This window comes from Cupressus sempervirens, chromosome 1 (assembly GCF_028749045.1).
Source record: "Cupressus sempervirens isolate cs-2001-9-10 chromosome 1, ASM2874904v1, whole genome shotgun sequence".
In the NCBI taxonomy this organism is placed as follows: domain Eukaryota; kingdom Viridiplantae; phylum Streptophyta; class Pinopsida; order Cupressales; family Cupressaceae; genus Cupressus; species Cupressus sempervirens.
Window position 1 is genome coordinate 613,873,131 of NC_143118.1, and position 25,883 is coordinate 613,899,013.

The 25,883-nt window shown below is 36.9% G+C and overlaps 1 protein-coding gene across 1 annotated transcript in view; it reads right to left on the minus strand.

Annotated features, from left to right (window-relative positions):
* Positions 1 to 25,598, minus strand: part of LOC149579405 (haloacid dehalogenase-like hydrolase family protein) — a 114,440-nt gene extending 88,842 nt beyond the window's left edge. The window contains exons 1-2 of the mRNA XM_089832524.1: positions 25,232 to 25,598; positions 25,011 to 25,147 (exon numbers count right to left, since the gene is read on the minus strand). Coding sequence (XP_089688650.1) covers positions 25,011 to 25,147; positions 25,232 to 25,421 — 327 coding nt within the window. The 5' untranslated portion in view covers positions 25,422 to 25,598. The remainder of the gene's footprint in view (positions 1 to 25,010; positions 25,148 to 25,231) is intronic.
* Positions 25,599 to 25,883: the final 285 nt, after the last annotated feature.

Sequence of the window (25,883 nt, forward strand, 5' to 3'; positions counted from 1 at the left end):
GGTGAGAGACTGTACTCCACCTATGACAAGGAACTGTTGGCCATTGTGCATGCTTTAGCCAAGTTTAGACAGTACTTGGTGGGTGGCAGATTCACAATTAAGACGGATCACAATAGTTTGCGGTACTTCTTAGAACAGAAGGATCTAAATGAAAGACAGCAAAAGTGGGTCAGCAAGATTCAGGGCTATGATTTTGACATCGAGTATGTCAAGGGTAAGAATAATGTAGTTGTTGATGCGCTTTCTAGCAAACCTTCAGGAGTAGAATGTTGTGCCATTTCCGAGATATCGGCAGATTGAAGTCTCAGTTGCTGGTTGAGCATTCGAAGAATACTCAAGTGTGTCAGACTATGGATGGACAGCTTCAGGACAGTAGGTACAAGGTAATCAATGATGTATTTTTTATAAGGATAGGATCTACCTCGTACCAGAATCTAAACTCAAAGGAAAAATTATGGAAACTCTTCATGAAATGTTAAACTCAGAACATGGATCAAAGAAGCTAAATTGAACTAGAATGACTGTCCAAAAGCCCAATACTCACTATCCAGAATCTAAAGAAGAGATGAAGATAAATAGGACACCAATAAAAGAAGAGGAAAGATGAACCCTAAACCAAGTAATAATGCCCTCTAAAAAACTTAAGACAACAGAGAATAAATGCAAAAGACTGACAATAATAGGAAATAAGCCTAAATAGATAGGATCCCAGGCAGCAAAAGAAAGAAAAAGAAAGAAAACAAAAAAGGAAAGATGAAGATCCTAAGCTTAAAATAGCTAAAAGAGTTAGAAGAGAGATTAATACAAAGCCTAAAAATCTAAGATGAGTTGTAATAACTACCAGTTTTAGGACACAAATAAAGAAATTATAGATACTAATAGTTGAGATGATTAAAAGGAATAAATGTCATCTAAAACTTAATTTAACCCAATTTATATACCACTGATTTCTGACAAGTATTTCAGTTAAGGATTGACAAACTATTCTACAAATTTCCAAAATTAAATAACCGAACAATCTATTGCTCATACTCAAGATAATTAAGTTACTTGGAAGGAAAAAAACCCTAATTACAGAGTTCCATATTTGCTGATAAAGATCTTAAAGTCATCAAACCCTGGATTTATAAACTAGAATATCACATAAATTTTGCAAATTTGTAGATCAATAATCGAAACAATCTTAATCCTACCTTATCAAAACTGAATTATGTTTAAAATACCTATGAAAATTTATCTTTGAAGAGAAAAGATCAAACCAATTTCTATCACATTGAATCTTATCTATTAATTCTATCAAATAATTTAATCCTATTGAATCTTACTTTCATAGATTCTTAGAGATATTGTTCTTATATAACAAAAAAAACCTATATAAAATTGTTGGTTAACAGTTTGTCTTCCTTGATATTTTGGTTTATACCTTGACTCTTAGACGCCCAATGGCTTGTGGAAAACAAAGAAGTTAACAACAGAATGGGTCTATGTAGTAATCTATCAAAGACCCCTGAATTGAAAGGTATAGCTCCCTTATGAATGCAAGATATGTAATGAATTTGTCTTTTGGGTTGTGGTGTATGCTCTTAACCAGAGAGCAAAAGAGGCAAAAACCAAGTTGTTCAACACTTCAAACAACCTATGAAAATTAAGGGGGACTAACTCACACTATGCAATCTATTCAGACTTACAATGCAATGAATGGAAACATGCATAACTAGCTACAACAGCAAGAAGAAAGGAAGAGATGGCGAGATAAGTAATTCCCTGATTACGCAGTTAGCTAATGTTTTGACAATACCCGGATTGTCTATCTCTCAGCTACTCCACACACCAGTTTCCGGCTTCCTTAAACTATACTAAACACACAAACTACAAGGTATAGCACAGAGAACAAACGAGATGCTTATGCTGAAGAAAGTAAGACATGCAATCTATTGAACGAAGGAAACAAAACCAAGTTCATTCACATTCATTCAACATTAGCACATTCATTCCGTATACTCTACTTTAAAGTAAATGAACAGCAAAGCTTAAAATGGACTCAGAGTCACACATAGTAGTCCCCACTACAGGGGTTTGCCCAAAGTAAATTTTGCCAATCTTATTAACTTCATAAAAGGTGACATTTATAAGCCTTCTCAAAATGGTCGATTACATGGGTGATTGCTTCGCAAAGCATCTCTAAACAGAAAGACTAAGAATAGGACAAGCTTGAATCATTGTCCGTTACAGAGACTAACAAAATGCCAAGAAAGACTAAATTTAGGAAAGAAATGAGGGAGAATGGAAGATGTCAGGAAAAGCATCAAAACATCATGCCCTTTTAGAAGTAATTGACTTAGCTCTATAAGCTTTCATAGCTTCGGTTACTTTGTCCAGCTCTTCAACATCTAGAATGATGATATTGTCGGCTTGGACCATCCAATAGTCATGCATATTGGTCAATTCATTTATTTTGGCCACCCTTGACTGAAATTTCTCCATTTCTCTCCTTATGATCGCATGAATCTTGGACACTTGGAAGTTGAGCGGGTCAACGGCTTCATTGACAAATGCCAAGAACTTTGATTTCATTCTCTCAGTGTCCACAAGCTTGCCATTACTAGACATGAAGGACTCTGTGTGCAAGATCTTCAAATATTGAGACAACTTTTCAATGACCTTTTGCACCAGGTCGTGCACATTCTTGAGCTCATTTGCAGATCTTATAGAGCTTTCTATAACAAACTCCGAGGATTGCTTCCAGTGAAATAGAAACTCCTTGCTAGTCTTCAGAATCCCATGAGCAATGGCCACATTTGTCGTCATGTCTATTACTTCCTGTAGAAGGGCCAATTGCTCTGTCAGCTTGTTTGTTGCCTTGTGTATGGTTGTTTGATGATTTGAAGCCGCTTCCCTGAGCTTGTGATCATCCAATACAAGGCTTCCCAAGTTTTCAACCAATGGGGGACCTTGAGCCTTTATCTGATCCACCCATGCTCGACCTACCTGCTTGAATTGCCTTTCTTATTGCAGCTTCAGGAGTAAGTTCTTGTTCTCCTCTACATTTGGGTCAAATTGACTTGAAGAAGTGCTTCCGAGTGCAGACCTTATGTATTCCACTAACTCTCTATTCGAGGCCTTCAATATCTCCTTCTCTTCTCTTCGCTCTTCCAACTTGTCCTCGATTTTCTCATTAGTAGACTTCCACATGTTCACCATGGAGTCATGAACTGAAATGCCAAGATCCACTGTCCTAACCTGGAAATCATCCTTTGTGTTACATCCCAAATTTTGACCTAATTTAAATTTATTTATAGCCATTAGATTGAATGGAATTTCTTTCATAGTCATGTGAAAAGGGTAGGTAAATATATCCGTTGTATTCATTATGTTAACTGTTTAATGATGATGGTCGTTATCCATTGGTGTCATGTGATGATTAGCAGTTGCTTGATTTTGGAATTATGATTAATAATTAAATTCTTTATCTATATTAAATGTTATTATGGATCTATCATGGAACTTGTTATTATCGTGGAAAATGTTGCACGAGTGGTTGCATGAGAAGATGAAGGGGAGAAGCATTGCTAAACAAGATCAACGGAATGGGATACTAGCTTAGTCCAATTATCGGGTTGACAAGTATGACCTTTAATTGTCTTAGTAAGGACCTAGCGACTTGAACATCAGGATATAATCAATGGACCCACATGAGCTATTAAATAAGCATTTAAAACATTAATTATTTTAATTAAAAATAATGCATACCTCAAATGGTTTTTGATTGACTTTTCCACCACATCATTATAACGTATATTTATATACGTGCACATAGATATAGGAATAAAGGTGACACCATAATATTATATTTATACAAGATTTTATCTAGTACATACATTTAAATACATGTACAAGAAGATAAAATAATCTTCCAAATAGAGCATGTATTTAGATATACTTAATAATAGATACGACCTTGGATAAAATAAATAGTATGATGCCACCTCATAAATACATCTACGTGCAAGTAGATAAATATATAATAAATTATCCTTGATTTATAACCTTCAAAACTTTTTTCCATATTTATTCCATTTCTTACTAGAACCGAAATGAACATTTGGCATATTAGCATTCAAGAAGCCAAGTCTTTTCTTTTTAAGTTACGGCTTCTTGGAAGCCAAAAGGTTTTTTGAATACTTCTTTAAATTATGAAGCTGTGAGAGACCATTGAGTTTCATTACTCACGATATTTCTCTGCATTATCCCTCACGATTCTTTCCCTCTGCATATTTCCTTGCCACAATTTGACCATTTCATTGAATACTTTTGCTGAAAGACGTGATTGGTAATCAAACTGAGATCTATGTTTGAAGTTATTTCCGTGAAGGAACTGATTAATAGCGTCCAGCCAAGGCTCCAATACGTCCGAACTTACTAGGTTATGTGGTTGACTTACCATATCCAATCGATTTATAATATGTTTTTATCAGATACCACTGCATTGTATTTACAGCAGTAAACTACATATTCTTAAAATGCCGTGCAACATTCTTGTTTGATATCATTGGATAGTTCCTCTTCAAGTCAAAACTTCTCATGATAAGTCAAGACCGATTGTTTATGATATGATTTCACATCTTTATTTTGCTGCTGAATGTTAGAATCAAATGGTATTTATTTTGCAAGTCTTAAGATTATATTTTTCAGGTCACAAAAATGTGATATGTTGAAAACATGTAATATTCTTATATCAAGTTGAGGATCAACAAACATAGTGGATTGCTCTGAGATTCAAACACCTGGGACTCACCTGGCTGTATAGCCAAGGAAGAGGTGAGATAGAAATCTGCAATAACATGGAAATAAGAATCACACATGACATAACAATTCTAGATTATTTCAAAAAAGAAAATCATTTAATAACTCATGCATGTTCATACTTATTATTCCCCTGTTGTCAAGTCGAGCGGTGGTGATCGAATAATTGTACCCATTTGAAAACCTTGGCCAAGGTCGTCAAAGGCATGTTTTCCATCTATGATCACTTGATGTCAATAGTGTCAGTTATTCAGACATGTCCGTCCATAATTGTGCAGACATTCTAAACACCAGAATGCTTAGGTGGCTGGACTAAAAGTATCCCAAGCCTAATCCTAGGGTAGGGAGGGTCTTTCTGTTCAATAGATTGTGTGGGGATGAATATGATCCGAGGTTGGGAGGTTAAGCCTAAGTCAATGCTACTCCTCTTACCGGAAGCTGAGGTTTGCACAACCAATTAAAGACTCACTAGTTACTTCTCGTATGTTCCTCTTTCTATTTCATATTATGCATTACTTTACTTGTATGCAAGATAGTAAATTGTTATTTTAGTTGATCATTATTATAGTTATTTTAGTTGATCATTATTACAGTTATTTCAGTTGAACATTATTATAGTTATTTCAGTTTAGTTTTGTTATCTCAGTTAATTGTTAGTAGTTAAAATCAGTTAATGTCTCATGAAAAGGAATTCAAGATATTTTGTTTTGATTAATTAGTTGAGGAAAACTCTTTCTAGATCTCCTTTATTTTGTTATAAAAATCCATTTGTTATACTTTGAGAGCTCATGAAATTTACCTTCTTTACAACAATCTCAACTAGCATATGGCCAGTTGTTGAATCCGTAGCTAGTGCAGCAATCGTCTTCTGCTTCTTTGTCTTCTTGGATGGCTGAGAGGAGGTGACTTGTGTGATCAAGTCCTTTGATGGGGCTGCATCCTTATATCTCCTCTTCTTCCTATCAATGGTCTCTTCGAGCCATGACTCTATAAAGAGCACATTGATAGCGGATTGCAATGCAATGGGGTCAAACAGCTTCCTCGGGATCAATAGAGTTGGCTTGCTCTAAAAAGCTACAAGGAAGGCAACGACCTTAGTTACTGAAAGGGCTAAGGTATCCCCTTGCTGAGATGCATCTTAGTCTTGGCCATCCATGGGGTTATTGTTGCCATCCAAATTGATGACTTGAACAAGGGAAGATGGCTTGGCCACTAATTTTTCTTGTTCTTTCCCCTTATCCTTTTCATCCTCCTTCTCCCCAATCTTCTCGATGTTTGAAAGAGGGCCAACTCCACAGGTAGGAGTGAGTGGCACATTCTTTTCCAGAGGCTGGTCTCCACCTTGGCCAATGGACTATAATGGCCCTACAGACGTTGATGTAGTGGTTGTAGTGGTTGTTGTTGCGATTGATTGGGCTGCTCCACCTGATACTCCACCCGTAGAACCAATGCTTCCAATCCTCTTTTTCCTCGCTCGGGTCCACTCTACCCATTTGTCTATTCTCTTGATTATCCCCTGCATAAGAACCTCCACAGAGTCAATGACTAGATCTGTAGATGGGGTTGACAAAATTGGGGTGCCTATGATCTTTTCGTAAGATGTGGGGTGCATGTAGGCTCCATCATCTGCAAGGTCAGAAACATAAATAGAATCATTATATAACTTAATCTAATCAATGGTTAGCCATGACCAAAATTTCCCCAAATTTGGTACTCATTGAGACACTTGGACCAGAAGTCTTCAATATCCAGAACATGCCTGTAGGCATATCCCAACTTCAAATGATCCCTTACAAATTTAACTAGATCATATTAAGACCTGAGCACCTCATAGTCTAACAACTTAATTTTTCTCTCAAAGCTCTTTACCAAATTCTGAGCATTTGATCTAGAGATACATGAATATGGGCCAACCACTATAGGAAAGAGAATCCTGGCTACCTTCTTTACATTGGAGCACAGGGTATTCACTTCCAAGATTTGTCAACATAGTTTGACTAAGACCGCCTTGTCCTCTGGATACCTCGGCAACCTCTTAGGAAAGCCGTCATAAGCTCCTATTCAAAAATAGGAGAAACTCGGGAACTAGATAAATGAGCATCCAAATTGGCTTATGGCCGAAATTGCCTCTAGTGAGAATCTCCTTTCAGGGCATCCTTGCAATTCTCAGCATAGCCTTATTGTGAAGGCATCGTTGACAACTACGTACTCCTCATAGCTTCTTTGCAACTGCAGATGTGGGTAAAATTCATAAACTTTGGTACGCTCATCATAATTTGGGATGCTAGGGAGGCCGGGCCACAAGTGGTGAGTTGCCAATGCATAGATCAGATAAGAGGACATGTAGAATTGCTTGAATCTTTTGGTTGAATTCAACCACGAGGCAAGCTCATCACAAATTATCTGTGCCCAATCGATCTGCATATCCTCATATTGCTTGCACTAGGAAGAAATGGTGCTCGATGAACTCCAAAATCTCCTCTTTTCCTTTCAGTCTGAGGAGTGTGAGGATATCCACAATCTCTAGTTTCAGATTTGTGCCAAAGAGGGTCTTTGGCATTTTGCTCTTTTTTGAGCAAGTAGTCTGGAACCATGTCCTCTGCAAGTCTTCTCGTCTAAGGGTCTTCTTTTCGTTAAACATGGACATGGAAGACCCGAAATCAACATCACAATATTGCTCCTTCACAAGAATGTCAAATGCAGACTGCATCAGTGCCTTTTTGATTGAGATGAGAATAGATTGATCGGGAAATAGAATCTGCTTAGTTTCCGGATTGGATCTCTCGATGCATTCCCTTACAAGCTCAGGTGCATGCACTTCCATCAGAATACCAGCTACTTCAACCAGTCCACTCTCTTTAAGCTTCTGAGTGATTGGGTGAATGGGTTGAGAATTAAGTCTTCTATGACGATCACCCAAATCGTAGAATTTGAAGGATGTGCCTGTAAGCTCCTTTAACTCACTCTCCAAGCCAATTAACTTATCGTAACCAACAGCTCTGATTGTCATTTGCTATGATTACACAGGATGCAGTTTTCGATAAATAGTCGTTTAAATATACTTGAAGAAACCAATTGCATGCAATTCCAATGAAATAGCTTTAGGAATTAGAAAGTTGGCACGACACGAATGAAATTAAGTTTGGCCAACGATTATAATGGCAGTGATTTGCATTTAATTCCATGAGTAACAGCTATTTAAACTTTCTGTTCATTTGCATGTAAAATCTTAAATTCCCAAAAGCTCTATTACTTTACTTAAAGTGATAGAGTTAGAACCACTTAACAATACAAATACTTTAACCTTACGGGAAGTGCCTTACTTCGCCTCATGGTCCGAAATGTAGATATACTTAATAATATTAACACATGCAAGAGATAGAGAAACACTTAGCTTTTCCACAAAACCCATTTTCCTTCAATCCGAAATCGCAACACGGGGAGTAATCCTTTTGCTAGCTTGCGCACTTCATCCTTTCACTTTCCGTCTAAAGCTTTTATCATTGCATCTCTCCTTTATATCGAGGACACGTTCCATCACTAACTTTCCTAGAAGTATCTTTTGAGCATCTCCAAAGGATATTTGTACTTTAGAGTAACTTGACTTTCTATTTTCAAGGCCTTCAGAGAAGAGGCCCTTTTCATTGCCTTGGGGCGGAAAACTCCTTTCCCATCAACATTTTTCGAACTGGAGCACAGCAATAGCACTTCATCCTTTCACCTCAATCTGATGGCCTCGAAGCTAGATCTCGACCATGCCTTTCTGATTATGAGCCCATAAATGGTTCATTCAACCTCGTGCTCATACTATTTGATCATTGGGACTAAGATTTGGCTCAAGTTCATACAGCTTCGGAATCATAACTAAACAACTTCATTTCCATGAATATGCAACAGAAAAACCACAGACCTGTGTTCCCTCATAGCACTTGATTTTACCTCCATGAGTTTGAATGGGATTCACTCTGGCTTCTATCCACAGCTTCATAGGCCTTTGGGCATGACATAATCATATTCACAGCCTATTAATCACTATTACGGCTTCAAGCTTCGGATATGCACTTGATAGAGTTCGCTCAAGGGGAAAAACAGCTCGAAAGCTCGAAAACCGTGGGATATGGAATGTTAGGGAAAGATAGCAGAGAATGAAATGTGGAACACGTACTTCTCATCGAGAGGACACCAGAACACATCCCAACCATGCCTAGATCACCTAGACCTCGTGCGCACTGGAAAAACAGGAAACCCGCTTAGAAACAATAGGTAAAGGTAATACAAAGTGAAGCCCAAAAAACAAATAAAGTAGAGCACTCGGGAAAGATGAGAAGTAAGTGACCTAACAGATACTTAGACATCATATCTTGGACACACACTCACTTTCGTACTAATGACTTCAAGCTTTAAAGGGGTAAGACTAAACTTGGCAACAAAAACCTAGATACACAAATCTTTACACAAGTAAACTCCTAGGGACTACCCTTAAAAGCCTACAAAGGTAATTACATAAGCAAACTATGCACGCACTTACCATTAACAAGACAGATCGTTTTATAAGTCCAAGTATATACATTAACGTATCAAACTATCAAAATGACTCTAAGTTTTAGGAAAACCAAAAAACCTAGCATAGAAAAACCTTCACATGCCCTTTAGTCGCATAACTAGTAATTCTTCATCAGTTTCTTCATCATCCACCTCTGTAATGTCCCCACTTTTAGCAGGTTCCTGCAGTTGGCTAGGTTAGTTCACCATCGCGACCCTCACGAGATGATAGTGGGATTTGAGGGTCTCAGTTGTGTGGTTATAGGCTTTCCAGCAGCCTATGGTGTGTTTTGGCTCTGTTTGAGAGACTTACTATTTATAGTAAGTCAATTTGTCGGTTCCGATGAGCTCAGTTGAGTTAGAGGAGTTGGAGGATACTCTCAGTTTTTATTTCGGGCTTCCAGTTTGAGTTCCAAGAACCTTGGACGGAGCAACTATTTATGGTAAGTCACCCCGTCAGGTTCATTCATCATCTTTCATCATCAAGATCACTTTGGTGTTGTCAGATTTTGATTCTAATGCCTCTTCAGTTGTTTTCGCAAGATGGGTGAATTATTATTATTATTCATATAAATATGCTAAGGTTGTTATTTTTGATAGTGTTGTTGGTTGGTCACCTCAGTATCATAGCTCGTTGGAACCGAGACGAAAAGTTTTAAATCATGGGAACAAGAAACAGTGACCTTACGTGTCAAAATTTTAAGTTATGGTGGAAAAGGTCATTTTCGGAGCGAAAAGCAATTAATAAATCAGATTCTAATGGCACTTTATTATATTTTAATGTTGTGTGTGGGAAGCTTCTTAAGTGAAGTTCATTCAGGAAACTTTGTGCCATTTGGAGATTCTAAATATGAGCCCATTAGATAAGTAAAGCATCTGATTATTTGTTTATGTCTTTGCTTGTTGTCTTTGTGACAATTCTGAGTCTATGGTTTTATGCCCTTGCTGAAGTATAAGGGTTAGATTCTGAGTTTATCTTGTAATTCGCTGTTGAAGTAAAGCAAATTGTGATTGCTTCTCTACTGTATCTACTGTCATTGAGAAGTTGATTGAACAAGTGTTGAAGACTGGATTCTAGAGAGCAAATTGAAGGCTGAATTATTAATTTTATGCTTCTACATCCTGGCTGAGAGTTCAATCTGAATGTTACAAGGCTGTCGTTTCACTATAGGGCAGCAGTTTATCAATTGCACGGTCAGGTTCACCTAAGGAGGGTTTGTGTGACATTTTTGAGGGTTCGTGTTACAATTTTCAAGAGCTGCGTTAAATTTATATGACTTGCGATATATATTACTGGGGATGTTGTAGATCACATTGGACTGTAAATTAAAAGCCAAAGCCAATCTATATTTCCCAGTTCTTGGCATTTTAAATATTATTGTTGTTACTATTTGTTTGAAACATTGTTGGTAATGAATTAAAGCTGGAGCAAATCGTTTGTCTTTCATTATTCTATAATTGCACAGTTCGTAGGGCAGAATTATGAATTAATGTTGGCATTCATACAAACTTCTTAGTATTAAATTGATCTGAAATTGTAAGTGCCCAATTGCATTCTCTAGTGTAATTTCAAAAATCGGATTATCAAATTTGCAACAATAACAGTAAAGATTGTCAAATGTTTGACGAAATGTTAGACTATTGATTAGCAAAGGAAAATTGATGATTGTTAAGGATATAGCCAGCTGGGGCTTTTACAGTGGTATCAGAGCGGTTTCCTGCTAGCCTACAAGAATTGGGCTCAGTTTTTATTTTGTTCGGTGCTGACTTTGAAAATTTTTAGATCTGATTTCTAGAGTGACCAGCACTTTATTTTCTCCAGCTATAGATAGACATAGGACTGGCAGTTCTAGAAGTCAATGGAGTAATGAGGAAGTTAGTGTAAAAATGAATGTCTTGCAAGAGAGTTTGGAGAAACTGAAGCTTCATCAACAAAGGTCGGCGGAGAGTGTCGGATCCCGCGACAGTTGAGAGGGTAGCGAGGTATATGGTTTCCGCCTTTAGAAGGCCGACATCGAGGTGGCAGGGAAGGAAGCTTGAGTTTTCCCCGACAGGTGTCCATGATGCCAATGTACCTATATTTAGTACAGCACCTGCTAGCCCCATCTGCAGTGTTGATAATAAACTCATTTCACAAAGATCGGTAGATGTGTCAATACCCTTGATGGATAGAAGCACTGAGCTTCAACAGATTGAGGCTCCCAAGGTAGTCGCTATGGTTAGTTCAGAGGCAGTTGATGATATAGTTGTCACTGACTTTTCAGACTCACCGGAGGAGGGACTTGTTATTGGCGACTTATATGTCAGCTATTGTAGTGTTGCTCCAATATAGGAGGCAGTTGCTTCCTTAGGTGGGACCAAGGCATGTATGGAGTCACCCAAATATGATGTTGGTGATATAGGTGTTACAACGAAGTCGAGAGATGTGGATGCAGATGGTATGGACACATTTGATGATCCTATGAGCTGCACTAGGTATGATATCCCTTATCAGATATTGGGTGATGACTCCGAGGAGGTTTTTGATGAGTCCCAGAATCAATGTTTACATGATCTTACATTTGACGTGGAAGCTAAGACATGCGAGGAGATTGATATTGTGAGGGCTTCCATTTCTTCAGATGAGGAGTTGTGTGAGGGTGAAGGCACTCGTATGAGTGATCTTGTGGTGGGTAGTTCTGATTCAGTTTCCTATCATAGTGTAGTTAGTGAGACAGAGAGATTGCATAGCAGTTAGGGGTTATAGAGACATCATGTGACCAGTCAGCTGATGGTGAGTGATAGTGACATTTCTTCAGCTCTTGGGCATCATGATGCTATCCGTCAGATGTTAGCTACATCTGGTTAGGGTGCTCCTATGTCTGATGAGGGCAGTGATAGTACTCTTTCTCTAGTAGAGGTTCATGCGCTTTGAGAGGCTGTCAGGATCTTGAAGCATAATTACTCGCAGCTAGTTGTTGATAGGTATTACGTTCTGGAGTAGGGTAGCACCTATCATGAAACATTGTTAGAAAAAGAGGAGGTGGTGGAGCTCACCCAAGGGCTTGAGGTGACTATGGACTCTCTTCAGTGGGCTCAGTGGGCTCTTCAAGAGTCACAGTCACAATTGGATGAGATGACCGTGGAGTTGGAGCATGTTCAGACCACACCAGCCCCAAATCTAATTCAGTTGCATATTGTGGTTGGTGGTGAGTTTGCTTCTACGGTTGGGAATGATGGACGTGATGATATGGCCGATGCATCCGTCCAGGATATTGGTGCAGTAGATACGGATGAGATGAGAGTATCAAGGGAGTTGGGCTCTCATGCTGATTTGCTTCCTTCTGTTGGAAACGAATCTATTTCTTCATCTCATACAACTGATAGCATTGGACAGTTGGCAGTGCCACATTTTCAGAGGGATCAATTGTGAGTTGCAGGGGAGCAGGTTGATGATTCCACATATAATTTCTACTCCATAAAGTCCTTCATGGAATATCTATTGGAGAGCTCAGATGTGAGGGAGGATTCATACAGAATGTCTATTGGTACTCTCATTTTAGGCTCTCGTGCTATTCAAAGGTTGGTGGGAAAGATTGTAAAGACTTTGTCTACTATGCTTCCCCACAGGGATTTCGAGGTTGGTTTTGCTGAGAGGGTTACCCACGATCCTTCTTGACCAATAGTTCGGAGTCAAAGATTGGAGCCATCTTCTAATTCCCAATTTGATGATGATGAGCCCTTGACAGAGATGGGGAGTTTTTATCAACATTACACTGTGAGGAGTGCTCATCACTTTTCTTTTGACCCACAAGTAGAGGACTTGGTTTCATGTCGGTGTGGGTTGGCTCCAGTTTCATACCATACATTATGGAATGGGTTAGCACCATCTTTTGCAGATGGGATTCACAGCTGCAAGTTAGACCCCTTGCAGTATCTACACACCCGGGACAATTTGGCAGAGGTTGGAATTGGTGGTAGTGTTTCAGTTACCTATGGTTGTTACCATCTCCACAATGTAGTTGGGTGTGAGTATCAGTGTGATGGGGACTCAGGTGTGGACAAAGTTGGTATTTCAATTAGATTGAGTTCAGATGGGTTGTCATCACCATTAGCGTCTACAGTTAGTTTCCAGATGATTTTGTCATTCATATCAATTCTCTGGGTGTTGATGCTACAAGGGTTTCTTGTACACAACAGGGATAGTACGCAGTTCTACCTTTGGGATCCAGGGGGATTGTGATGTTCATTTTGCTCTGAGATTGCTTGGGGACAAGCAATCTCAGGGAGGGAGGACTGTAATGCCCCCATTTTTAGCAAGTCCCTGCAGTTGGCCAGGTCAGTTCACCATCGCAACCCTCGTGAGCTGACAGTGGGATTTGAGGGTCTTAGTTGTGTGGTTATAGGCTTTCCAACAACCTATGGTGTGTTTTGGCTCTGTTTGAGAGACTTACTATTTATAGTAAATCAATCTGTTGGTTCCGATGAGCTCAGTTGAGTTAGAGGAGTTGGAGGATGCTCTCAGTTTTTATTTCGGGCTTCCAGTTTGAGTTCCAAGAATCTTGGAGGGAGCAACTATTTATAGTAAGTCACTCCATCAAGTTCATTCATCATCTTTCTTGATCAAGATCACTTTGGTGTTGTCAGATCTTGATTTTGATGCCTCTTCAGTTGTTTTCACAAGACAGGTGAATTATTATTATTATTCATATAAATACACTGAGGTTGCTATTTTTGATAGTGTTGTTGGTTGGTCACCTCAGTATCATAGCTGCTCATTGGAACCGGGAAAAAAAGTTTTAAATCATGGGAACAAAAAACAGTGACCTTATGTGTCAAAATTTTAACTTATGGTGGAAAAGGTCATTTTTAGAGCCAAAAGCAATTAATAAATTAAATTATAATAGCACTTTATTATATTTTAATGTTGTGTGTGGGAAGCTTCTTAAGTGAAGTTCATTTGGAAAACTTTGTGCCATTTGGAGATTATAAATATGAGCCCATTTGATGAGTAAAGCATCCGATTATTTGTTTATCTCTTTGCTTGTTGTCTTTGTGACAATTTTGAGTCGTGGTTTTATGCCCTTGCTCAAGTATAAGGGTTAGATTCTGAGTTTATCTTGCAATTTGCTGCTAAGGTAAAGCAAATTGTGGTTGCTTCTCTATTGTATCTCCTGTTATTGAGAAGTTGATTGAACAAGTGTTGAAGACTAGATTCTAGAGAGCGAATTGAAGGCTGAATTATTAATTTTATGCTTCTACATCCTGGCTGAGAGTTCAATCTGAATGTTAAAGGGCTGTCGTTTCACTATAGGGCAACAGTTTATCAATTGCAGGGTCATGTTCACCTAAGGAGGGTTTGTGTGACATTTCTGAGGGGTCGTGTTACAATTTTCAAGAGCTGCGTTAAATTTATATGGTTTGCGATATATATTATTGGGGCTGTCGTAGATTCACATTGGACTATAAATTAAAAGTCAAAGCCAATCTATAGTTCCAGATTCTTGGCATTTTAAATATTATTGCTGCTACTATTTATTTGAAACATTGTTGGTAATGAATTAAAGCTAGAGCAAATCGTTTGTCTTTCATAATTATATAATTGCACAGTTTGTAGAGCAGAATTATGAATTAATGTTGGCATTCATACAAGCTTCTTAGTATTAAATTGATCTAAAATTGTAAGTGCCCAATTGCATTCTCTAGTCTAATTTTGAAAATCAGATTATCAAATTTGCAACAATAACAGTAAAGATTGCCAAATGTTTGATGAAATGTTAGACTATCGATTGGCAAAGGAAAAATAGATGACTGTTAAGGATATAGCCAGCTGGGGTTTTTACAGCCTCTTTCCCCAAACCAGTCACTGCTTCTTCCTTAGCCTTCTTTGGGTTGCTTGATCTTTTCAGTCTAGGAAGGGTCAAACTAAATGCATTATGATCATCATCCATTGATAAAGGTGGAGGGTTTAATTTAGCCTTTTTGAAACTTGGAAGAAGCCAGAAATTGTTTCTTTCTTTGACAATATTATACCATTGCAACAAAAAATAAACATTTGCCTCCATTTCAGGCCAAAACCTATCAAATAGATTCCGATGTCTTATAGTTAAAACTGGAAGTTTAGGGACTTTTGCCCATTTAAGACTCCCTAGGCCAGTCCATATACTCCTCAAGATACAAAATTTCCATTTTATACGTTAATATTAAAGACTGCTTGGTGTAAACATTTCGTCCATGTAGGATCAAAATGGTTTCACAAAGCTTCACTATATCCGATTGGATAGCTCCAGCTCTCAAGGAAACTGATATAAAGCGACCCAATGATTTCAATGTTCATTCTCCGTGAATTCCTGTAGTTAAATTGCTTTCCCCTAAAGCTCTGTCTACTACGAACCAAACCATATCATCTTGAATTTGGAGAATCCTACTCCATCTTTCTAGTTTCACTGAACCGAGAAAGGTCATTGTTCGGTTCTCATACTGATGGAAAAGAACTACACCAGTATCCATGACACAATATAGTAGGTACAGACTAAAACAATAATCCAAAGATAGCTCCTTTCGACATCAAGAAACCATTAAAACCAGATAGCCAAGGGAGCCATTAAAATAGGACACCTAAAGGATACGATTTGGAGAGGACATCTAATAAATGATAGTCTTTCATTATACTAAAAGATCTCCTAAAATCAATAATGAGTTCTTGCAACACATATGATAATGACAGTTGTACTTTATTACGCATACAGAGGACATTATTTAAAAGTGAACGCTTCTAAATGAGTTAAGAAAGATTATAATGAAAAGGTGAAGGTTTTCATACTAAAAGGTAATCATTCCCTTCCTACATATTCATTCAAGTTCTGTATGGCATTAATGAAACCCTACTTTCTTATGATTATCTATCCCTTGATATAATCATCACCAGTCCTAAGTCGTAAAGGAAATATCTAGATGTTGAATAAATAAAGGTAGGGTGTTTTTTAGTGGTGAATATTCGTAATTTTGTGAATTTTAGAAAAATTTTGCTAGTAATTTGGCTAATAATTTAAGATTTAATGCAACCTAAATCGCCACATTTTTATTAAATTTAGCTCTAAAATATTTAAAATCGCTCAATAATTTATTTTATTAAAAAAATTAAACTCAAAGATTCGCCACAATATTCAATACATGATTAGATTTGATTCACCTAAATATTATATTTATCAAAGAAATTAAAATGAATTCACCAATAATTATCATAATTAATAGTCACTTTAGAAATATATTACCAATATTTAGTTTTCACCATTGATTTAAAATATAATGTAATTATCCTCATAATTTCCACGAGATAAAACATGTTCAATTTTGAAATGTAATATTCCATAACGATTAGTGAACTTCCTATTATTATTGAGAATCGCCAATATTTTCTACTCAAAGATTATGATTCAAAAATAATTGCCAATGTAAATAATATTTAAAATAAAAAAATTGAGAGATTCGCCGATAAAAATAATTTGGTTTTTCAAAATAATGAAAGATTCACCAATAATTTATATTTTTTTCTAGTGGGGGGGTTTCTTAAAGTTTACACTAAATAAAGGATAACAAAATTGGTGAAATGTTGAAATGATTGTATTGAAATTTCTTTCAATCAATTATATCATAAAGGGGTCCTTATCTTCCCAAAAGTTTGGGTGTATAATTAGAAAACTATAAACTAAGATTATTATCTTAATATTTTGCTAATATCTCAATAAATTATTTAAAAGCTTTTAAACTATACCTTCCAAAGACGATGTTTTTGAAAGAAACAATCATTAACTAAAGACAAAAATAGAAACTATCTAATAAACTGAAGACTAGCTAAGACGACCATTAAAGAAACATTACATTATTCTAATACCCTCCCTTAATGGTCATTGTCTAACTACCCTATAAAAGATTGTACATGTCTTCTGCTCATTAATTCTTCATAACATTTTGTTGTTGTTGAGACCCTCCTTGGATATGCAAAATCTTAATGACCAAGATTGGCCAAAATTCGTCCAAAAATAACAAAGAGGGGTTCCCCCTTTTGTAGAATGCTCCACTCAAGAGGCGAGAGCCTAGCAATGACTCTGCCACTTAGATGAGTCTTTTGTTGAGCCTTCCAAAATCTACAAAACTTTTGACCAGAAAATCTCATCCGAACTTCGGGAGATACAGAAGCAAGAAACGATTTTTTAGAAGAAAATTTGGAAAAAGAACGAATATGATTTTTGAGGTGGAAAATCAATCAAAACCAGAAAATAGAATCCAAGACACAGATCATAGAATACAAAACTACATTTTTGAGGAAAAACAATAAACCCAAAAAATAAATTTTCTTCAAAAATTATTATAAAACCAAAAGATAACTTTTGAGGAAAAGATTATTTAAACACTACAAATAATTTTTCAGGGAAATCTTTAAAAACCAACAAATAATTTTTGTGGAAAAAGTCATTAAAGGCCATCAGAAATTTTATAAGGGAAAAATTATGAAAATCCATCAGAACTTTTTCAAGCGGAAAATTATGAAAAACCATCAAAGAAACCTTCGTACATTGCCACATTAGACTTCGCATGGTAAAAAACATATGAAAGCAACATGCAACTCACAAAAGCACAAGCAAGTACATGCAATCCTCAAAAAGCAAAGACTTTTGCTCAAACCAAAAAATTGCGCAATCAAATTTTCGACCAGGCTTGTGATTTTCAGCAAAAATCTTTGAAGACAAACCACAAAATATTCATAAAATACCCCCAACAACTTTTACTTTAAAAAATCAAAAAAATTATTTGGAAAAATATCTAGATCAAAAGAGGCTCAAATTTTTCTTAAAAAATTTGTCAAATTTTACAAAATCCCATTGACCCGCTTTGATACCATGTTACGGTAAATCAATGTTGTGATGCTATATTAAAAAAAGGAGATGAAAGCTTCTTATACAGATTTACAAGGCAATATTTCTAAACGAAACAATTGTGAACTAAAGACAAAAATAGAAACTATCTAATAAACTAAAGACTAACTAGGATGACCATTAAAGGAACATTACAATATTCTAATACCTAGAAGTAGTGGAAGGGGTTGTGACATAGAATACTCCTCTATTTAAGGTTTTTATGCATTTCAACCCTTGCTCCCTATATTAGATTACCATCTCATCAACAAAAGTACAAAACTAAGGCTTCCTATTTTCAAACATTTGACTGAAGCCTAAACATTAGTTTGTGATGCATCATTGCAAAACCAACCCAAATACATAGTGCTTCATTATTGGCATCAAGTGCTTAAAATATTTGAATTGGTGCAAGCTGGGCTATAATTGGATACACGACTATTCAAATCTCAAAAGCATCAAAATGAGAATTCATAAAACACATTGACGGAACAAAAAATGAGTTAAATTTGTCTGAATGCTTCTCAACTTGGAAGAAACAGTTATAAGTATTCACACATGGAATAACTTGCTGAAAACACCTCAGACATAAGGCATGCATTAGGAAAACATGCACACCCATGAAGTAAACATGCTGTAAACACCTCAAACATGAAGCAAACATATAAATTCACAGAAGATGTAAGAACAGCCAGGGATACATGGAATATATACTCAAGGCATGAAGCATCCATTTGAGACATGTAGGGCATAGAGCATGAAGTATACACAGAATACATGTAGGGCATGAATTATACACAAAAATACGCATACAGAATGGATCATACACATGAATACACATAAGGCATGGATTATGTCATCCATGTGAATACACACAATGCACAAAGCATGAAGTAATAGATAAATACACGTAAAACATGTAAGGCATGAAACAATACATATAAATAAACATCAAACATGTAAGGCATATTACAATGCACATAAATACTTCTGACATGTAAGACATGAATCAATACACAAAAGCAATCATGATAATTTTCTTATGGAGTAAACATGCATGAAGTCCATCCATCTGTTGTAACTTGTGAAGCCAACACAAGGTATACGTGTGAAGGGTATGCATATAAGGTACACTTAAGTAGGCATGCTTATATTAGACACAAAGGTGTTCAAGACACGTATATATAGAAATGCAATGTTCACCTACTTGATTATACTTTTAACCTGCTTAAGAAAAAAGATTGAATAGTTAACCCTAATGAGATGGCAATTCAAGTAGGTTTGTCCCACAAGCTGCCAGGATTATGCTTTGATACCAATTGCTATGTCCTCTCTCTTATTTGTAGTAGAATTTTCCCTAGAATCACAATTGCAACAATCTAGGGTTAGGATTACACCTTACCAAGTAAAATATCTCTTTAAATAATGTGATCCTAGATTTGAATCCTACAATCATAACATAAGAAATGTGTGTGTGTGTGTGTGTGTGTGTGTGTGTGAATATTATATTCATATATCATCAATAATATCATACAAGCATGTTTGAGTTGGGAGGAAGAAACATGATATGTCTGCCTGAAGCCATTTCTACACCCAAGAGCAGAGTGTCTTCCAAAGCCCTCTTGGCCTTAATGGGCAGTCAATATGGACATCTACCAAGGCAGCCTAATATGCCTCATCCTCCTAAAAACAAGTGCCATCATTGCAGAAATGGGCAGAGGTTGTAAGTGGGTTTCTTTGTTCTTCTATATTAAAGTCCTCTTGTCCCTAGGAACTAATTATACAGTCAACTCTATGGTGGCCTACTTAGATAACCCTCTTACAACCCTCCTCTTGCCGCCCCAGTCCCTTCCTACAAGATGGATTTCAAAAAGTCATGGAAATCTATTATTCTATCAAATGAGCATCTAGCATTATCTATTTATGCATAACCAGAATATATACGTATGTATGCACCACAATTGATTGTAAGAATAGAGTGCTGAGAGAGGCAGATCTAAAATTTTCAATCTGTTGTATTCTGCCTGATCTGAGGACTAACTCTTTAAGGTATTTGCTACCTCTATAAGTTGATCTTAGAATTATTTTATCTTATGTGGAGCACTTTGATCTTCTTAATTGACCTTCCTTGATGAATGGTATTGGCTTGCTGATTGCTTGTTTGTTTGACCTGATAAATGATGATTGCTTTTCTTGATTCATGAGTGATGATTCATTGGCGATCCTTGAATGATTGGGATAATTTCTTTCATATTTCAATGGAGAAAAGGTCACCCCATTTCACAAGACTTGACTCACCACCCTCCTTACAGCCCTATGAGAGTAATAAATTTAATTCCCAATTGATATCCCTTGAGTTTCCTCAAATAAAACCTTCTTCCCTTTGTATATTCCAATGTAAGAGAGGTCACATGTCTTCATAATTTTTGCCCTTTGAAAAGCGTAACAACCTTTGACAAGTAGCATTCTTTGAAAGAGTACAACCTTTCATAATTTCTGTCCTTTTGAAACATCTCCTATTTACTTACTTCCCATTCCTTTATTTTTCCTTCCTTGAATCATGTGCTCCTTTCTTTATTCCTTCTTTCATCCATTAAATTTTTGTTGATTCACATCTCCAAACTGTCTTTTCTTGATACTTCTCCTTTAAGTCTGCATATACTTACGTTCGCAATTTGCATCAGCATGCTCTTTTGTATTTGCATGTACTCTTCTTAAAATTCTGCTATAAACTCTTCTAACAATTATGCCTTCACCTTTCTATGATGATCTTCCCTTTTATATTCTCTTTTACAGATTTGATATAAAATCTTATTCCCCTTGCTCCCTTCAAATGCACTTCAAAACTTCTTAATATATCTTACCAAGGATGGCAACTTCACAAATGAACAATAAGCTTAAAGTGATAACAGACAACTGTTTTTATCAATGAAAACAATCAAAAATCAGTATTGCGTATTGAGTGCAAAGTTTCACTTGCAATATTTAAAAGAGATATTCCAATTGTTTATAGCAATGTCCAAGAAAAATCTGTCAAATTTCAGGCCTTGAAAAGATGGTCATCACCACGTGAACTTGAGTATCAGGCTAATGATTCAGACAGCAGCAGGCAACAAAAAAGTAGTATATAATTGAGTATGAGTCTGACCAGTGTGGATGGAAATTCTCAGGGTTCAACATCACATGCATTAGAATATCTTAAACATACTAGCCTCACTTTCACACAATCAAGCAAGCAATAAAAGTTATTGAGCCTCAACCATAAGCAGCAATTGGATCATGAATACAACATTTGATTGGCACGGTGAAAATCACAATTTGTGGAAAGAAGCACAGAGCTCCTTCTTCTCAAGTCCAAATTAATCGCTAGTGTAGTAGTTTAGGATCCTGGTCCATGCAGGAATCAACTTGTAAAGGATGTACTTTGAAAAGGACAGATTTTTCCCTATACCTATACAGACAGATCAAGGTCACCTACTGCCTAACTACATATGGACACATAGACAAACCGCCATGGGCAACATTCCAATCTAGCATCTAGGCCAAGCACCCCTTATAATAGTAGTGCACTGGCAATATAGTAGCAGCCCTCCCTGCAGGGTGGGAGAGCTTCTATTGTATTGTGGGAATCCACAGCAAAAAATGACCGGCCACTAACTCCTAACTATTAATGGATGGTAGATGGTCCATGGGGTTGACAAGAGCCCCCTACTATTCTAAGAGGCAACACAGCAGCAACAACTTACTGGATCTCGGGTGGGTCCAGACAAATCTCTTCTTTGGCTCTCAGGCAACCTTTCATTATTGAAACTACCAGTTCTCAGCCACCAAGACCCTGTCAAAAAATTCGCTTAATTCCTTTGGCTCTCACTACCCTTGGGAAAGTAATTTTGAGAAGGGCAAATTAACATGTCCCCTTTTAACCTGCAGCACTCAGTATGTGTTGTCTTAGGTTTACAATTAGATATGACCGGGTATTCAATCAGTAATGTTGATGTTTGAAATAAGATAGCTGAGTTTTCAGTTGTGAAACAACTGTGTCTTTGTGTCCTCCAGTTAACAAACAACGGTGTCTGCGAGCAAAAGAGTTAAAGGTTAGAATAAAGCATTTTCAGCATGTTGACATCAGCCCTTTCCACTGCACTTTTATGTTTAGTAACAGTTAGAACTAGAATACACTTTATAGCATTAGTTGATACACTGTAATTAGACTAAGGTTTGATCTTTGAGCCCAACAGTGGCCACCTACAAGAAGCCACTCTTAGGGTTTCACCCCCCCCCCATCCCCCTTTTTTGATTAGGCTCGGGGAAATCTCTTCCGTCTCTTAGCTTCTTAGCAGGATTTTTAATAGCTTGCGTCTTGTCCCTCCTGGCTCTGTATTTTTCCTGTTTTCTGTCAGCATTACTCTTTTTGGTTCCATCTTATACATACAACACCCTTGAAATGCTGCTCCCTTTGTTTTTTCTCTTCATCTGGAGCAACTCATACCAGTAATGTATTTACTCAAATAACTATGAATAGAGCAAGATATAATTATATTAAATTTGGTGTTATATTGTTTCACTTTCTGCACAGCAAGAATACAGGAATTTCCGTCTCAATCTTGTTTTCTAATAATGGAGCCCTAAATCTCTAACTGATAAATCTTGTGTGTAATCCTACAATTAACAAAATGAAACAAAAACTCTATTTGACATTTACAATGCAGACAACATGCTTCAGAACTGGATTACTGTCGTAAATTAAGAATTACTAACCCATAAAAGGCTCTTCAATTACGTCTCGACCTCTATTTATAGATTCAATTGTAATATCGGATTCAATTCAAAAGAAGCCTATTTTAAAAAATGTTATACTGGTTTCTAATCAAACCTGCTTAAAATACATTAATTTGACATAAATCTGTCAAATAATCATAGACGCATGTCTCACTGTTTTACATTAACAATTTAAATGAATGGATTAATCCTCTAAATGAAGCAGAAAACATCAACTTCGTCAAGACTCTCACTGTCTCTCCCTGCAGTCCTTGAATCTAGTTTCAAACCACAAATGATATAAGGAAAATTTAAAATTGATTAACCAACATGAAACTTGGGCCAACACAATACCTATAAATATGGTGGCATACATCAAATCTCATCTTTGAACTCATTAATTCAGTGCTGAAAAACCTGCAAGATTCTAATTAACCCCCTAAAAATACAAATCTCAAACCATTACATAGAAATCTAAAATCCAGAGTGGACTCAACATAGAATGAAATGATCTAGAAAGGAGGTTACTTTTTAGTGTTTGCATGCTAACTTCAATATAAGATGGAAGCTGTTAATAGCTGCAGTGAATTAACTTTGGCCAGAAGGAAGAATCACCATCAGAGATCAGAGGCTAGTTATAAAATGAAGAATATAAAGCTCCTTTAATCCAAGGCATTTCAAAACTAATCAGCAGAAGGGATCTTCAATGTAAGAGAAGGGCAGCTATCCAAAATCCCCAATATGATAAGGGATATCCGTCAAGGTTCAAGCATTTGAGCATTTGGAACCATCTGAGAAAGCACTCTCATCACTATATTCTGTAAAACTGGGGTATGCCCCTTTTATTCTATGTAATAAAATAGGACTTCGGTCCCGGGCAAGACTGGAGGTTTTCTTCTCCGTTCTTTCCTACCAATACCCATTTGAACGGAGACTGTATTTATCTTTTATTTTATTTTAATATATAAATTACAGGGTTTCAGCCTTTTACCGAAAAAAAAACAGTTAGAACTAGACTAAAGGTGGACATGTGGCCTGTTAACTGTTGGAACTGTCATCATTTAAGGAGATTAACTGTTTGAAACTGCCACCAATTGAGAGGTTAAACCATTTGTAACTGCCACCAATTAGGGAGTGAGCACCTTAGTTAAGACCCAGTCGATTGAGGGAGTAGTTTATTAGTCATCTGCCACCAACTGAGGACTAACTGCCAATAATTGTGGACGCTGTGATTATAAAACAACACATAAGGCAGAAAAGAGGACATTTTTAAAAAACTAGCAAAGGATTCAACCCTCATTTCAGTGCTAATGGCATTGCTAAAGTAGCTGGGCGGATTGGAGAGTAAATCCTTCACGCATAAACCTGTCATCTTATAGAGGAAATCACTCATAATGGGAATGTGGAATATCTTGGAAGCAGATTCGTCCGAAGAGAATTCAGACCGCAGAGTGCATCAGAATCTTCAAATACGGTCAGTTCTGTATCACTTTGTGAAGAGCTTGTATGATTGGAGTGCCAGAAAGGAATGTCATGTTAATTGATTGATGGATGTGTATGACTGAAAAAAGAAAAATATTAAATATATGTGTCTGCGTGTTGGTTAGAACAATTCTGGATTAATTTTTCGCATACCGTTGGTTGAGGTATATTATACTGATTTATTTAGTTTAGGTCACTACAGAGTGAAAGGCATTAATTACACACGATTTTCTGCACATGAGCAATTCAACTTTTACCTGCATCTGTGTTCGGATGAAAAGGATATCATGTCTTGTTATATTGAAACCAACCCAAAAATTCAGCCTCGTTTGTGAATAATATACTCTTACTGATCTCCGCACTTAAACTACTAGGTGCAACTCCCCTACCACTCAATTGCAAAGACTCATTGCGAACTCAATTGTGGCAGATGTTCTAACCAGCACTTGAACAGCATTTCCAACAATTCACGTCTAATCAAACAGAAAATGACTAGAACTTTATCAAATGGGGTAATTGTGAAAGGCGTACCTTGAGAAAGAGAGGGGCACATTCACTACACTTCGGGGGCTTGTGAGGGACAGGCTTGGGTAGAGGGGCAGACAACACTGAGCCATTTGCAGTTAACACGTACATATCTTCTGCTACCATTCTCTCTTTCTGCACTCCTGTTGGAAAATACGACAATTGAAGACCTACCAAACATATGAGCATAACCTAAAAAGCAAAACCCAACTTTAAAAACAGCTCGCCTGAAGGTGCCATAACAATTAGTTGTTTTGATTTGGGCACGGCGGGATCATGAACTTTAAGGGTGATGCTACCGCCAGTTCCTGAAACCCATCCCAACCCATAAAATTGTTTGCACAATTCGGCTGCCAGCATTTTGGTTGCCACCACCGCCTCACTATCCACGTATCCTCCGTTTCCAGTTTCTGCCATATTGCAGTTTTCTCAATAGTTTGTCTTTTTGAAACCAAAATATCACAGGATCGGCCAATTAGAAAACAAAATCACTCGGCCTGGTATATGTGGTCCTCTTTAAATGCAAACAAAATTGAAAACCTGCCTAAAGAGTTCGAATTAGCGGAAATATTTTCGTTTAATCTGTGTGGAGATGCTTAAAAAGCCATCTTCTTTATCATTATATGGCAAGGGAAAGTCAACGAGGCCTGTGGAAACCATATATTCTTACTGGATTCATTCCCCCGGGCGTAAAATGTGTCAAAAACGCCCGCTCAAAGATTTTCACGTGCGCCCGGTGTCCCATAATTTCACAAGAATAGGCTTGGTAAGTAGATTGAAAATGTTTTTCATGTTTGTTTTTTTTTTTTTGAGTTCATGCATAGAACTATAGGCATGAAGATTTAACAAATTCTAAATGCTTACTTTATTTTCCTATGC